The sequence below is a fragment of the Saccostrea cucullata genome, unplaced genomic scaffold (assembly GCF_032062105.1).
Source record: "Saccostrea cucullata isolate Sc308-1 unplaced genomic scaffold, CSIRO_AGI_Scuc_v1 ctg28, whole genome shotgun sequence".
NCBI classification, from domain to species: domain Eukaryota; kingdom Metazoa; phylum Mollusca; class Bivalvia; order Ostreida; family Ostreidae; genus Saccostrea; species Saccostrea cuccullata.
In genome coordinates, this window is record NW_026939565.1 from 753687 (window position 1) to 770346 (window position 16660).

General features: G+C 34.0%; 2 protein-coding genes across 3 annotated transcripts; one reads left to right on the forward strand and one right to left on the reverse strand.

The window, feature by feature from the left end:
• Nucleotides 1-5: 5 nt before the first annotated feature.
• LOC134253216 (uncharacterized) lies at nt 6-6274 on the reverse strand. The gene is made up of 9 exons (XM_062735731.1): nt 6168-6274; nt 5035-5219; nt 4281-4330; nt 4012-4091; nt 3102-3332; nt 2523-2684; nt 2243-2339; nt 1085-1210; nt 6-816 (listed from the first exon to the last, which is right to left on the reverse strand). The coding sequence occupies exons 2-9, from the start codon at nt 5190-5192 to the stop codon at nt 416-418; spliced, it is 1305 nt and encodes a 434-aa protein (XP_062591715.1). The 5' UTR covers nt 5193-5219; nt 6168-6274; the 3' UTR covers nt 6-415.
• A 75-nt stretch (nt 6275-6349) lies between these two features.
• LOC134253215 (programmed cell death protein 6-like) lies at nt 6350-14060 on the forward strand. 2 transcript variants are annotated; one of them, XM_062735730.1, is made up of 6 exons: nt 6350-6532; nt 8844-8905; nt 10324-10368; nt 10890-11048; nt 11348-11457; nt 13263-14060. In XM_062735730.1, exons 1-6 carry the CDS (start codon nt 6435-6437, stop codon nt 13362-13364), a joined length of 576 nt encoding a protein of 191 aa, XP_062591714.1. In that variant the 5' UTR covers nt 6350-6434; the 3' UTR covers nt 13365-14060. The 2 variants fall into 2 exon arrangements, with proteins under 2 accessions (XP_062591714.1, XP_062591713.1); XM_062735729.1 differs by lacking the exon at nt 8844-8905 and adding an exon at nt 8313-8374 and having other exon boundaries at nt 6355-6532.
• The last annotated feature ends 2600 nt before the right edge of the window (nt 14061-16660 follow it).

The window sequence follows — 16660 nt, forward strand, 5'->3', positions numbered from 1 at the left end:
CTGAAAGTTTACAATTGTTATAGCACATCTCAAGGGTAAAATAAAAGTTGATAAGAACAAAATAATGAAAAACAAAAGAAAATACAGTATGTATACATTGTCAAATGCATTTCCAATATTATTTTGTTGGCTTTTAAATTCATTGTTACATCTATTCTTTGTCCATGGCAGTAAATGCTTACAAGTTAAAAGCATCTGAAAAAAAAGTCAGTGTACAATTTGGTTAAGGAAAAATGCAGCCACAAAAAAGAAATTAAACATCACTTAACACAGTCTACATCTACATACAACCAAATACCAATATCCTGTTGACAAATAAACATCCACATCTTGTTTTTTGACAGCAGTTTCTTTAAAAGGCAGTAAAAATTATGACATAATGAATGACAACAATATGTACATCAAAACAATCAAATTAAAAAACCATCCCTGTATCCCCTATACCCAACTGCTTCTGCAAAGCAATAGTGTTCTTCCTAAATTCCTTTTCCATCTCTTCCATGTCTTTGAGTTCATTACAGAATTTATCCACATGTTGTGGGCGTTTTTTATGCGTATTCATCTTGACTCTGATTGGTTGCTGCTCCTCGTCTGACTCCTCTAGCTGTTGACTGACACTGTCACTCACAGAATTATCTGTCATCTCAGAGGGCATGTGGATTATAGCATCCTCCTCTCTCGGAACCGGTTCATTACTGATATTTGTTGGTCCAGCAGACTTCTTTCTCTGGTTTGCTTTTCCTTTAGATGGTTTTCCTGACACTGGTCTTGTTGTGTCAAACTTTATCTGTCTTTCATGTTTTTGTGTGAGAAACACTGAAAAGATTAGACATTATATTCCTTATTGTTAGCTAGATATACTGGTATAGTTTGCCTGTACAGTTAGTTACAGAAGGTTCAATCCTTTCTTAAATTGATTAATAGAAATCTGTTCAAGCCCCTTTGTATTCACAAACTACTATAACAGGGGACTAAATTTTTTTTTTTCCATTATTGATATTAAAACCAATGACCACTAGATTTGATAAGTATGCAAAGAGAGAGAGAGAGAGAGTTGCCTCCCCTACCAAATGTAAACTATTACCTCCTGCACTTTTTGGTCTCGGTTTCTGTCTCTCCATGCCATTTGGAAGGAAGGCACTGATTGGTCGCTTTGCATCCGAGTTGTGATTGTCTGGCCCAAACACAGTATCAAGATCAAAGAGAGAGAGAGAGAGAGAGAGAGAGATGTAAAGCAATGATTGGATGAAGGTCCTATCATACATTTGTTTAATATAACATGTTATTATTTCCCACTTGTGACACGATAGCGGTGTTTTTCTTTGAAGTTTACTGTTCTGTATTAGCAATACAGAACGGGACTGTGGTGGGCGGAGCTACTCCGTTCTGCATTAGCCTTGTTTTATTGCATTTGCCAACTATTCTGTATCTAAAATACAGCACGGTCTCTCTGATTCAATTTAGCAAAGCTAGCACGTACACATAATCAATTGATGTTTTCCTATTATTAATTTTTAAGAAATAAGGAAGTCAAAATTTCTAAATCACTTTTTAAAAACTTATTCCACACAGAATCTACACGTAATTTCGATCGAAAGTAAAAAGAAAAATCGCAATGGAAAACATCCTCTGTACCTAATTTTGAACAATCCACACGAAACGGAAAATTGTGAAAAAATCCTTCTTGACGACAGCCACACGTCTCTTTCACTTCGTTTTTAATGTCGCAATTCAATTTGAAAATAAAAAACACAGTATCGAAGAAGTAAATCCTGTTTATGTAAAAGAGATTTCCCTGAAATAAACAAAAATATTACAATCATAACTAGATCCCAACAATTACAAAACTTATATATGCATCAAAGCGTTAAATTGTCAAAACAAATCTGACCGAATTTTACGTTTTCCGTGGAAATATATATATACTGCGGATGCAGGATGTAAAGCAATGATTGGCTATTTTTGAATCGTGTCACTATCATACATTTGTTTAATATAACATGTTATTATTTCCCACTTAAAAGTACATGTATTAAGATTTTTTTACTCAAATCATTACCAGTTGTGCATATAATAGCTAGCTGCCATTGATATACCAAAGGAAAAAGTCATACTGTAAGGAAACAATGAGTCAATACAAACTACAATCTCTAATTAAGCAGATTCCTGCAAAAGTGGTATAAACTTGTACAATAACATTGGAAAACAAATACAAGCTACATGTAAGCCTATATGTGACTTACAGCTGGTTTATATCTGTTTGGGTCATCATACTCCAGTCTACTGTAAAACTGGTCCTTGTTACTTTCTTTGTCCAGTTTGTAAAGTCCAGAAAATGCCTACAATTGTAAACATAGGTAGTCAGTAAGATGAATATAAAATTTAATGATATTTTATTTTCTTCTACAGAAACACACCATGATTAAAATGTGAAAATATAGTTTCATTCACTAAACCTGCCAGGGCACATAAAATACATGACAGTGTATTTGCTCAGCTTAGGTTATGAAATATAAACATACACTGTTAGTCTCTTGTCTGAGATGAGCATGCTCGGGGTGAAGGATATCGTTAATAGTCAACTCCACACCGTTTGTACTGTCCTTTCTCGTCCTTGTAACAGCACTCTTAGCTCTCTGCTGAGTTGTACGAGTTCCACTCCCTGGTCTATTTAAGTTCGAGTTCTAAAAAGACAAACAGATGCAAAGTATTTATTGTTTTTGTTTTCATGAATTATATTTTCTACTGAGCATCTAATTTCATATTTTTCACAAGAAACAAACAATTATGTAAACATGAAAAATCACTTTCTTATAAATCATAATTACGTACCACAAATAATTCATCCTCGATATATATATATAAACTACTGATGAGCCTGCATGGGGCTAAAGCGCTATAGATTAAAGTTTGAGTTTTTCATTTAAATTTGGATTTTACATATGTCATATATATTTTCTCTCGAATCTAAACTTTATATCATAAGAAATTAAAATTGTTAAGCAGATATACGTCTTCCCCCCTCCTTACTTCTCAATAAGTATTTTAGTATTTTGAAGAAAGCACGCCTCCTTAGTTTTAAATTTTTAGGAAAGAAGTACCTTATTGTAAGTTTTCATGAACTTTCTGTCTACTTCCTCTAAACTTTTCTTGTTGCGAGTGGCAGGAAGTTGTGACATTTCTTTTTGATGCGTTTCTAGAAGTTCGTCCATGTACATCTGTCTTCTTTCAATATAAAGTTGTTGTCGCTGCTGAATTTCGTGTTGGAGTCTCATGTTATCTTGCTCCAGAAGTTTAATGGCTAACCGTTCCCAAAGCTGAACGGCATTGCTCTAAAAAGAAAAAAAGAAAATACAGACATTTCTCACAAAACTGATTAGCCATAAACTATATGTACAGATACTCTAATTTTATTCAAAACATTTTGATTTATTATTTCTATAAACCAGTATGTGGCATCAATCATAATGCATAAAACAATTATTTTTCTATTTTTCTCAATAAACTGTATAGAGAGATCTCAGGCTTTAAAGAGCCCTATTAACCCATGGTATTAATGCCCAGGAACTACTTTTGTGTTTGCGATGTCACAATGTACTGGTACACTTTTTTGTCTCTCTGTTTTTAATGACATCACATGCATGTCGCATCAGAAATATATGTTCTACATAGACTTACTGTTGCTACATGTATTAGGATGTTTATGACAGGGAATTCAGAGAGATTCCATTCAAATGAATCAAACAAATACATATTGACATTACATTATCATATAAATAAAGTACATGTATTTGTTAAATATTAGTACATATGGCTGCTCTTTGTCTTTCAGCAGATAGTGTGTACTTATAAATCTTGGTCCATTTTACTAAGTAAAGTCCTAGTCATACATATTTTAATATTCCATAAATAGAATTTTTACACACCTATGATATATCTACTGATAGAAGTACTTGTAGCTTGACTGATTCTAAGGAGAAAAGATAATTTTAAATTCTAGTAGATTCATACCTTGACATTTTCAGGAACTGGTGTGTTTGTAACAATTCTGTCTGAGCTAGGTGAATGATGAAAATTAGGTGGTGAAACCCCTGTAAACAAAGAACAGTCCATTTCACACGTTACTTTCAATATTATGCAATATGCATCATGCAAAAGTCAATACAAATCTCATCATGATAATTCATGTTTTTAATTACATTTGTATGTTTAAAATTCCATGCTAAATATCTCTCTCACACTCTCTCTCTCTCTCTTGCTTAATTGGTTTAAATACTTGCCAACAATATTTCCTAAGTGAAGGGTGGCATTGTGATCCCCATCCCAAGATCTGCAAAAAAATACATGTATGATTGATATTCTAACATTTACTTATTAAAATACTTTACTGTGTAAATTATGAATTGAAAATTATCATCATGGATGAATTACAACACTAGGTCATTTTTTCTCTTTCATTTAAAGATAAATAAAAGTTCTTTTATTATGGAAAAATTTAAACTGTATGCAGGGTTATTTTCGCCCCGTCTTATTTTCGCCCTTTCACTCTTGCAAACAATTTTGCCCCGTTTTAAATTCGCCCAGTCATAGTTTTGTTTAAGAAATTATACCGTATTCTTTGAATTCGCCCCGTTTTAAATTTGCCCAAATGAGGGTAGGGTGAAAGGGGCGAAAATAAAACGGGGGCGAAAATTTCCCTGTATACAGTACAAGTAACATCATGACTTAATTTGCACAACACATGGATTTATACAAATCTGCCTATCAACTCAGTCTAATTAAAATTAGATGTTAGATTTATTCCCATACCCGATACACTTACATCTAACAACATCCCTTAGAGGGTCATGTCAGAGGTCAAATTCTACAATTCTAGACTTATTCGTTTCAACAAATATACAATGATTTTCAGGCGACGATTTGATTGGTTGATAAAATTTGACCTTTGACATGACCCTCTATGGGATGTTGTTAGATGTTAGTATGCGAGCGGATCTAACATCTAATTTCAATTAGACTGCCTATTAACTACACCTTTTAACCAAGAGAATAAGACAGTTGAGTTGTTCTGCGAGAGCCTGTTTCTCTGCATTGCTTTTCTGGATTTCTTGTTTTAACTTATAGATGGTTTCCATTAGTACTGTGGTATTCTGTGGCTCCCCTGCAGCCCCATACAATCTTTCTCCAGGCATTATTTCTGGGATGTATGTTAATTGTGTCTAGAAGAGATAAGGCATATTTTATTACACAAAAAGAGGTCATCAATTACTCCTTCGTTTAACGTAATGAAAAATCCAGAGATAGCTAGTCGGAACTGCTTGATTGTTTTCCACAACCTTTAATCTTGTAATGGTTTGGGCTGTGGATATTGGCCTGGATAGCTCAGTTGGTAGAGCACCTGACTGGAGATACAGGAATCTGGGTTCGATTCCCTGTCCAGCCATACATTTTCTCCCTTCCTGTTACAATCTTAACGTCCTCTTTTGCTGCCATTTACTTGAAGGAAAATTGGGTAAATAAACTTGAATTTAGGAAAAATTAATTAATTTCACCAGGTATGGCTGTAAGGGGCTTGTAGAACATCGCCCTTAACAACATCTTGCATAAATTTATTTAATTATGTCGTTGTAACATAGAAAATTTCCCTTAAATCAAGGTACTCTATGTTTTTACAAGATAGGGGTGGGGGTGTGGTGTACATCATCTATTCGTCAGGTGCCTGTGGTATGTCTGACTTTTTTCATGATCCTCATTGGTCTGTCAAATATAGTCTATATTAGATAATAGCGAAATTCTAGTTGGATCTCAATATCATCGATGTTTGATAGACCACTGTTTTTTGACTCTTTTCATGATCCTCAAAAACATTGGTCTGTCAAACAAAGATATTAGTGAAATACTGGTTGGACCTCAATATTATCATCTATGTTTGATAGACCACTGTTTGATTTGAATCATGAAGAACGCTGAAGCTGCGAACAACTGAATATCTAAATATACATTTGCACATATCCCAAGGTTTACTGTTCTACTGTACAGTTTTGATAACTTTTGAAATGATTGTGATGTTTAATCTAACTTTCATTAAGCCTAAAAAGCTCATCGAGCCAACAAAAATATGAAATACAATATGAAGAAGAATAGATCTCTTCACATTTTCAACCTACCGTTTTAAAACTAACTATTTTATCTTTCAAAATCTAAACCTGGCGTCCATTACTGTTTACAGATTTGCTAAGGAACTTGGCTTTCTGAAGTTTTCATTGAAAGCAATCTAAATGTACGATGACTTCCGAACAAACATTCTAAATCTTCTGTATGTTTGAAATTGGGAATGTTGAATTAGGAAAATTTAAGCATCAAATAAACATTGATTGGAAAAATTTCGCAAAATTTGGCAGTCCCTCTGAGTTAGTGAAAGGTAAACCAAAGTGATGGCATACTACGGACAGCAGCAACAGGGATATCAAGGGAACCCACAACAGGCATCCCCGGGAGTTGATCCTAATTTCCTCTGGGGCGTTTTCCAAAGGTACAACAATAAGAATGTCAACTTCCGACGAAATTGAAAATGACAATGAATCACAGTGATGTCACTCATCACTCATGAAAACATCATGAATTTGACGCCTTAACATGGTCAATTAACTGAAAGTTGCACAAAATGCAGTGAAATTTGATATTTATTTTAGTGTTGTGTGCGTGAAAGAAACTGATGAAAATTTCTTAAAACATTTAACAAATTTATCAATACTTTCCTTTCCACTCCCTATTTTTAATGAAGTAAAAATACGGTGAGCAAAATGTATTATGATTCCTGCACTGCTCTGAAAAATACCTCCTTAGCTAGTGCTAGAGACTGTAGACATTAGTAACAGAGTTTCGCAACTCCTCCATTAATGTATTTACTGATTGAAAGTATTCTTGGACACCGTACTACCCTAAGAATTACCCTTAATTGGCTGTATACTTCAATTTAAAGTCAATTTTATAAAATGTTGACATAGCAACCATTAGGTTGAATGCAGATTTTGATTCATTTTTTAGGTAAGAGTGTTCTCATTATACAATGTTAAACCACATGCAATATTAAGCATTTTTAGTACGTCTAGACTATGACATCACTTGACACCATTTGTAAGTTGCATTACCAATCCAAAGCATGAACACTGAACAGTGCTAAATTTAAATGAAAAATGTTACTCTTCTATTTTGAGGAATTTTCCATATGCCCAGCTGTTGCTTTAAGAGATGCAAGTTGTGGCACTCGCTGCACTCTTTATTTACTTTATAAAGAGTGCCTCAGTGGTTGTATAATTTGTAAAGTTTTAAAATTATATATTGATTATTTGGGAAATTAGGGAAATGAAATGAAAGAGGTCAATGATCAAAAGTTGTTAAATGCTCAAGAGATCATTTGGCCAACCAAAAGTCACCTGTTGCCACATTTTATTCTGAATAATTTGCTATCATAAATTTAAAAGATTTACTTCATTATAACTACAATTTTAAACTCTTGAAGAGTGATTTAAACTGAGAGATTCTTTTAAAAAGTAAATGTCAAGTATAACCTAACAGGAACTGTAAGATCTTGTGAGATTTCCAACATCTGCTAGTCTCTCTTATTTATGTCACTGTTTGTGCATATGCCCCATGTTTCATAGTAGAAAACAGAAGATATATACATATACATGTTAGCTTTATATTCACAATCATAACTTGTAAATTTATGAAGTATTCCTCCAACTGATGTCAACCCAATCCTTTTCATATTCACTTTCCCCCCATAAAATAACTAGGTATTTGAGGCCATCAGTGTACATAACATGTCATGTGACACCAATCATGTAAAGTGTCTTGTGTTATCAGTCATGGAATTTCAAGTTTTCATCAATATATGTCACTTCAATAAATAAGATTGCTATATCATTTACCTCTCATAGTGTTTATATTTAGCATGCATGATACAATGCCATCAGTATGGGGATGCATTTAGCCATGATGTGATAGCACCCTCCTTCGTGTAAAGGAATAAAATAGAGTTTGTGTTTGGCACAGCATTTATAAGAAATTAATTTAAGGAAGGAATTTATATTTGTAAATATATTCTTTGATCACATTGGTACAAAAATGTAAAGGAACTTCCTGGTTTTAATAAATAAATGAATGTCAGGGAGTGAATACATGCTGATGATGCTTAAACATTGACACAGTTACATCTATTTTCTGTTGCTATTTTGAATTTATGTACATGTGAATTATTAATTGACAAAATTTTACCATATATTTTTACACAATGAATTTTTTTCTAGAGTTGATAAAGATAGAAGTGGTCAAATTAGTGTTAATGAACTCCAAAGTGCTCTATCCAATGGTAAGAATGTGTACTGATCAAACAGGGGGTACATAAACAGTGGATATATACATGTAGATCTATCATGTCTTCTATCTGTGCATGCTAATTGAAAAATGTCCTCTGCTTTTCTGCATGTAAACACCAATGAACTTTAACAGTATTTTACTATGCAGAATAAAAGCATGTTCAATATGGATCACAAGATATTAAATTAAAAAAAAGTTTTCCACTTCTTGTCAGGAATTTTTGTTTATGATTTTATCAACATTTTTTGATGTTGCATAAATTATATTATGCCAAGGAATGGATCAAGTTCCAATGTGAATCATTCTTGAGTAAATTCTCATTCAAAATTACCTGGTATAGTAGTTACTTTATGAGTATACCCAGAGATGATGTCCTGTGATCTTTTGTAAGTGTAAAAATCCACTGTTTGTTGTACCCTAGCTTATATTGCATGCTGTTATGTTTAAGTTTGTCCTTTTAGGATAGATAAAGATAGAAGCGGTGAAATATCGGCTTCAGAACTTCAGCAAGCTCTATCAAATGGTAAGCACCAGGAGTGTGACAATTTATTGCTGATTTTGATTATAATCAAAATTGTTTAGATTCATTAATCACTCAACTTGATCTCTTAGTATATACATAAGTATAACATTGAGTCTATGCTGTATAAAGCACATGCTTCCTGCTTCCTTTATCTGTTAATAATAGGAACAATTCAGAGTTACAGGAAAAGGCGAAACATGAGGATTGAATACTTCCCATTTCCTTAACTGTTGTTAATTAGATAAAAGATATGAATTGAGTGGTTCATAGGAAAGCGGTGCTTACCAGTGACTTTCTCTACATTAAATGGGTTTAATTACATGTACAATATCAAACTATCAAATTAGGCTACCAGTTGGCAATAATACTTGTACTTTATTATTTTTTTCTTCATGTCCTTTAATAAAATAACTTTTCTTCTTTTGCTTTTATTTTCACATTTTTCATTTTTAACATTTGAGATTCTCACAAAATATTTTAAATTGACCTAAGCTTAAAACTTTTCTGATTACATTTTGTTTGTTATTTATCTGACTGTCCATCTGTCTGTAAATCTTTTCTCTCCAGAACCACTGGGCCAATATCAACCAAATTTATCTTGAAGCCTCTTTTGGGGAAGGGGATTCAAATTTGTTTAAATGATGGTTAAAGGGGAGTAACTAAGTATCTGTAAAAAAAAGTTGGTTGCATCTTTAAAAAAATCTTTTGAAGAACCACTGGGCCAGAAAAGTTGAAACATATAAACATAGTGTTTATTTATTTAAATGAACCCTGGGGGAAGAATCATCCACCAAGGTAGATCAAATTTTGGAAATACATAAGGAAAATGTTTGAAAATCTGAACTTTTGTTATTAATATGCCAGCATCCTCAATTAGTGTAGATTCAGATTTGTTCAATCTATATCCAAAGGTCAGTTTGGGGTCACAGAAGGAGATCAAAGTTTTTCATGGAATAATATTTGGAGGGGGATCTTGGAAAATCTTTTCAAGAACAACAAAGTGAAACTTAGTAAAATCATTAGATTTAAGAATCCTCAGAAAATGCAGTGTGAAGTAAAAGGGGTCATGTTATACCATATTATGCAAGCATTTGTTGGTAGTTTAGACTTTAGATTGTAGTTTGTTCAATTCATTGCCCTTAGGGGTATGGTTGGGACCATATCAAGGATTCAATGTTTATAAGTAAGAAATTATAGAAATATTTTTTCAATTACGTCAGCGGATTTTTTAGGACTAAAGAAGATAAAAATTCACAAGTCAGATGGATCCAGGTTTGATTTTTCGAATTATAAACCACAGAATGAGAATAGGGCTAAAATTATGATTTAATTTACATGAAACATGTATACACTTAGGGAAAAAACTATTTAAAGTTCTTTTTGAAGTGATTGTTTCAAATAATTGTTATCTTTTTTAGGTTCCTGGACTCCCTTTAATCCAGAAACTGTCAGACTGATGATAGGTGAGTTTTAAATTAATCAATCCTGAAGATTGTGATTATATAATTTATTACATGTACCATAAATGCCTCTAAAATATTATGTACAACATACTTTTCCATCTGTAAATTTGAACATGCAGTTCAGTGGCGGATCCAGGAATTTTGGAACGGGTGGGGGGGGATTTGAAGGCAGAGGGATCTGGTGGCTGTACTGAAGCCCCAAGTGTGTCTAAGGCTAGGTCCTTTTTGGGGGTCCGGGGGAAAATGTTTTTTCCTTGATTTTAGGCGCGCCGGCCCTGAATCCGCCTTTGCAGTTGAGATTCATAAATGTTTTACTTACCAACATAAAATGAGCTTAAGCTATTACAGGTACAAGTTTTCAAAAGAAATATTTTAAAAATAAAATACAGTTTTCAGGGCAAAATTGAACAAAAAAGACATTCTAACTGGAAAAAAATAGTCGAAGAGGAATGATAGGCGAATTGTCAAGAGTTATCTCTCTTATCAGAGTATCAATAAAGCACTGTTACTTGATTTTTCAGGAATGTTTGACAGAGACAACAGTGGATCAATAAATTTTCAGGAATTCTCCTCCCTTTGGAAATATGTCACAGACTGGCAGAACACATTCAGGAGTTATGACAGAGATAATTCTGGTTCAATTGATAGAAATGAACTGAAGAATGCTCTCACAAGCTTTGGTATGGTGTTCAGAAAAATAAAAAAAATCACATGTAAATCAAGGCATTAATCTGAGTATCTAGAGCTAATATGTAGACCTATTCCTTGCTTTAGAGTACTGTCTTAAAAAGGCATATCCTTCATTGACTTGTATATACAAAGTTTTTTTTCTGATAAGCTTAAGATTTTTTCAAATGCTTCGATTAATGTATATCACTTAATTTTCACAATACTTTATTTTTATGAGATTTTTATCGGTATATATAAGCAAGACAAAATTATTAATGATACAATGTACATATTTCTTCTGCTTCCACAGGTTACAGGCTATCGGATAAGTTCTATGAAATCTTAATCAGGAAATTTGACAGACAAGGCCGAGGGACTGTGGCATTTGATGACTTCATCCAGTGCTGTGTGGTTCTACAGGTTTGTTCACTCTTTACTGTGCATACATTCCATACCGTATAATGAAAGAAATAGAGGATATTCAATGGTTTGTAGTTCAATGGCTATGGAATTTATTTCATGAGTGGGACGTTTTCTTTTTTAAATTTTCACAAAAACAAAGCATGAGTGAAATTTAAAATATCAGAAAATCCTTTCTCATGAGTGAAATAAATTTTATATCCAACAAAACATTCAATTTTCTTTGATTTCTCTTTGCGTCTGTCTTTTCTTAAACATTGTTATAGGCCTGTGACATTGTAGTTAGGCTGTGATGTTGTAGTTAGACTGTGACATTGTAAATAGGCTGTGACATTGTAGTTAGGCTATGACACTGTAATTAGGTTGTGACATTGTAAATAGGCTGTGACATTATAGTTAGGCTGTGACATTGTAGTTACGCTGTGCCATTATAGTTAGGCTGTGACATTGTAGTTAGGCTATGACATTGTAGTTAGGCTGTGGCATTGTAGTTATGCTGTGCCATTATAGTTAGGCTGTGACATTGTAGTTAGGCTATGACATTGTAGTTAGGCTGTGGCATTGTAGTTATGCTGTGCCATTATAGTTAGGCTGTGACATTGTAGTTAGGCTGTGACATTGTAGTTAGACTGTGACATTGTAAATAGGCTGTGACATTGTAGTTAGGCTGTGACATTGTAGTTACGCTGTGCCATTATAGTTAGGCTGTGACATTTTAGTTAGGCTATGACTTTGTAGTTAGACTGTGACATTATAGATAGGCTGTGACATTGTAGTAAGCCTATGACATTGTAGTTAGGCTGTGGCATTGTAGTTATGCTGTGCCATTATAGTTAGGCTATGACTTTGTAGTTAGACTGTGACATTATAGATAGGCTGTGACATTGTAGTTAGGCTATGACATTGTAGTTAGGCTGTGGCATTGTAGTTATGCTGTGCCATTATAGTTAGGCTATGACATTGTAGTTAGGCTGTGGCATTGTAGTTATGCTGTGCCATTATAGTTAGGCTGTGACATTGTAGTTAGGCTGTACATTGTAGTTAGGCTCTGACATTGTAGTTAGACTGTGACATTGTAAATAGGCTGTGACATTGTAGTTAGGCTATGACATTGTAGTTAGGCTGTGGCATTGTAGTTATGCTGTGCCATTATAGTTAGGCTGTGACATTGTAGTTAGGCTATGACGTTGTAGTTAGACTGTGACATTGTAAATAGGCTGTGGCATTGTAGTTAGGCTGTGACATTGTAGTTAGGCTGTGGCATTGTAGTTACGCTGTGCCATTATAGTTAGGCTGTGACATTGTAGTTAGGCTGTGATGTTGTAGTTAAACTGTGACATTGTAGTTAGGCTGTGATGTTGTAGTTGAGATGACAAAGCATAGTACACATGTAATCGTGAAAATATTTTAACATTGATTTTAGCATTATATTTGTGAGGAATTTGGCAGTTTCAGTCTCTATCAAGAGGGTTTATTTTAATAGTTATATATTTTAAGACAGACCAGAAATAATTTTTATTTACTTTGATTTTCTTTTACACTGCGAGAAAATTATGAGTATCACTTTGATATCCATTCACACTGAAAGAGTTTCATCGACAAAAAAATATATAAACCTCACAGTATAATGAATTTCATTGTTGAAAAGGAAAAAAAAAGTTATTTCCCCCTATGTAAATCATTTTCTTTATCAGACAGGAATACCTTTAGTGTTTAAAGTCCTTTTTCTTGTATTAATTATGTGAGGAATCTGAACTTAATAATGAAAAAAAAGGAAACTATTTTTACATTTTGTATACTTGTAGACCTTGACCAATGCCTTCCGATTCTATGACACAGATCAAGATGGATGGATTCAGATTGGATATGAACAGTTCCTGATGCTTGTGTTCAACCTTAGATCATGATCAGCCTGGAGCTGAAACCCTCCCTGTGTATACTAACTAATAATATAGCTTTTTTCAATGTTATACATTGTACATTTATTTAAATTACCAGCAATAACTCTACTTCAAATTTTTATAAAGATTCCCAGTGGCTTTGAAATGTGCTTTAAATACATTCTATGAATTAATCTTTGCTGATCTGGGAAGAACTTAAGAAATTTAACATTCTTGTAAACTGCATATCATGTGTGAAACAGCTTTATTTGTGAAAGAGTTTTATATTTGCTTCTGTGGAACAGATTTTTTTTATCACAATAAGGGTACAGTTATTCCAGTTTACTTGTTAATCATATTTAACCATATAGATTTTCTGTCACAAAGTAGGTAAAGCATTATGTGCTTTTACAAGCCAAGTGGAAATTTTTACTGCTGGAACTTCAGTTTTCTATATAAATTTTGAACTTCACTTTAATGTTACAATATTCAATATTGACTGACTTTTGTATGCAAGGAATATTTAACCTATTTAAATTGATTTTTTTTATTACAAGGTATAATATTGTCTCAAGTTTTTATTATGGTTATTCCTCCTTACAATAATCAGAGCCTCTAGAGGCTAATTTTTCTCCTTGAACAACAATTAACTGAAACACTTTAGAAGGTGGTGCTGCGATGACTTTGAAAATTATATAGAATCGCGATTGTCTTAATCATTTCCTTTATTAGGTCACCTGAGTAAACTCAGGTGACCTATTGCTATCTGTTTTCGTCCGTCGTCGTCCGTCGTTCGTCGTCCGTCGTCCGTCGTTCGTCGTCCGTCGTGTGTTAACATTTGAACATTTTCAGCTTCTTCTCTGCAACCACTGAACCAATTTCAACCAAATTTGGCACAAAGCATCTATGGGTGAAGGGGAACAAAAATTGTGAATTTCATGATCCCTGCCCCCCTGGGGCCTGAGGGGTGGGGCCAAAACCACTAAAATTAGTGCAATCTTTAAAAATCTTCTTCTTTACTCCTGGACATCAAGCAGTCAAACTGTTTGCATGATTGTAATCAGCAATGAGTCCTTTACCAAATTTGTGAAATTCATGGCCCTTGGGTCAGGGGTTCTTGTGCTAGGGTGGGGCTAAATAAGTATATAGTGAAAATGCATTATTTCTTTGGAAATCTTCTTCTCTACTCCTGGGTATTAAATAAACAAACTAAGTACATAGTTATGATGAGCAAGAGTGCCTCTGCCAAAATTGTGAATTTTATGGCCCCAGGGTCAGGGGTTCTGGTGTTAGGGCGGGGCTCTATTGATTATATATATTGAAAATACATGAATTCTTTGACAATCTTCTTCTCTGCCCCTGGGTATTAAATATACTAACTAAGTGCATAGTTATGATGAGCAAGAGTGCCTCTACCAAAATTGTGAATTTTATGGCCCCAGGGTCAGGGGTTCTGGTGTTAGGGCGGGGCTCTATTGATTATATATAGTGAAAATACATGATTTCTTTAAAAATCTTCTTCTCTGCCCCTGGGTATTAAATATACTAACTAAGTGCATAGTTATGATGAGCATGAGTGCCTCTACCAAAATTGTGAATTTTATGGCCCCAGGGTCAGGGTTTCTGGTGTTAGGGCAGGGCTCTATTGATTATATATTGAAAATACATGAATTCTTTGAAAATCTTCTTCTCTGCTCCTAGGAATTAAATAAACTAAGTACATAGTTATGATGAGCAAGAATGCCTCTTTTAAAATTATGAATTTTATGGCCCCAGGGTCAGGGGTTCTGGTGTTAGGGTGGGGCTCTATTGATTATATATAGTGAAAATGCATTATTTCTTTGGAAATCTTCTTCTCTACTCCTGGGTATTAAATAAACCAACTAAGTACATAGTTATGATGAGCAAGAGTGCTTTTACCAAAATTGTGAATTTTATGGCCCCAGGGTCAGGGTTTCTGGTGTTAGGGCAGGGCTCTATTGATTATATATTGAAAATACATGAATTCTTTGAAAATCTTCTTCTCTGCTCCTAGGAATTAAATAAACTAAGTACATAGTTATGATGAGCAAGAATGCCTCTTTTAAAATTATGAATTTTATGGCCCCAGGGTCAGGGGTTCTGGTGTTAGGGGGGCGGTGCTCAATTGATTATATAATGAAAATACATTAAATCTTTGAAAAATTTTTTCTTTGTCTCTGGGTGTAAAGCAGATGAACTACCTTTATAGTTATGATGAGCAAGGGCCCTAATTTTGCAGAATTGTGAATTTCAAAGCCTCAGGGTCAGGGGTGGGGTGGGGGCTCTACTTATATACTGAAAATGAATTTATTGTGAAATCTGCTCTTTTGTATTTATAAAACATTTATTTATTTTTTGATATTAAGGGTGCCTTTTTGAAATTTGTGCAATGTGTGGACCTAGGGTCAGGGGTTTATGTCACAGTGTTAGGGGCAATACTGGTTAGTTGGAATGCATTTTTGTTCCCCTACCCTGCATTTGGGTATTCAGTAACCAAGCTAAGCAACTGCTAAGTGTATTGTTATGATGATCAATGGTGCCTCTTTCAAAATTGTGAATGTCATATAGCATCTGGCTTAAAACATGAATCAAATTCAATAACTAGAAAATTGTTGCATAATGCTCAGGTGACCTATAAGGCCCGTGGGCCTCTTGTACTACATTGTTGCCATTTCTTATGTTGGTAGTTGTCCTTTGCATACTTTGTTGAATTATATGTAAACCTACTATTTGAAAATCATTAGTTGCTACTATAGTCTCATAATAAAAAATAAACTTGTTTATAATGATTTTTTTTTTGCCTTTGTTGAATGAAAAAAATACTATCAACAATACTTTGCCAGCTGAAAGTGATGTGGAACGGTTGCAACCAAAATTTGATATGAAATGAGAAGTGCATAAGACAAACTTACTGAAAACATGTATACATATGTGTAAGAAGTTGAAGCATATGTTCATTGTGCTGCTTCGTCTTTGGAAACCCAAATTGTTGTTTCGTAATGGTTTTGGTCATACATGTAGGTATCAACTTGGATAACTCAGTTGGTAGAGCACCTGAATAGTGATGTAAGGGGCCCAAGTTCAATATCCGGTCCAGCTATACATTTGCTCCTAGCTTTTCTGTTACATTCAGGGGCTGACAAATACATTTTGAGACACTTGTCCAAGGGCAGGTGCACGGTCAAATTTTACTAGCCCTTCCTTATTTATCAAGCACTTGCCCAAATGCAAGTGACTTAAAAAAATAAAATCCTTGTGCAAGTCATAAGATGAATGCTGGACATGGGGGCTTGCAAGATCTA

What these genes read in the sequence shown, in the direction of transcription:
- LOC134253216 (XM_062735731.1), bottom strand. Translation starts at nt 5,192, where the DNA reads ATGCCTGGAGAAAGATTGTATGGGGCTGCAGGGGAGCCACAGAATACC. An exon ending in TCATGAAAACTTACAATAAG is followed by an intron (nt 2,685 to 3,101) that starts GTACTTCTTTCC and finishes TTGTCTTTTTAG; the next exon opens with AACTCGAACTTAAATAGACC. An exon ending in AAACAGATATAAACCAGCTG is followed by an intron (nt 1,211 to 2,242) that starts TAAGTCACATAT and finishes TCTCTCTCTCTC; the next exon opens with TCTCTCTCTTTGATCTTGAT.
- LOC134253215 (XM_062735730.1), top strand. Translation starts at nt 6,435, where the DNA reads ATGGCATACTACGGACAGCAGCAACAGGGATATCAAGGGAACCCACAA. An exon ending in CTCTGGGGCGTTTTCCAAAG is followed by an intron (nt 6,533 to 8,843) that starts GTACAACAATAA and finishes TTGTCCTTTTAG; the next exon opens with GATAGATAAAGATAGAAGCG. An exon ending in GAATGCTCTCACAAGCTTTG is followed by an intron (nt 11,049 to 11,347) that starts GTATGGTGTTCA and finishes CTGCTTCCACAG; the next exon opens with GTTACAGGCTATCGGATAAG.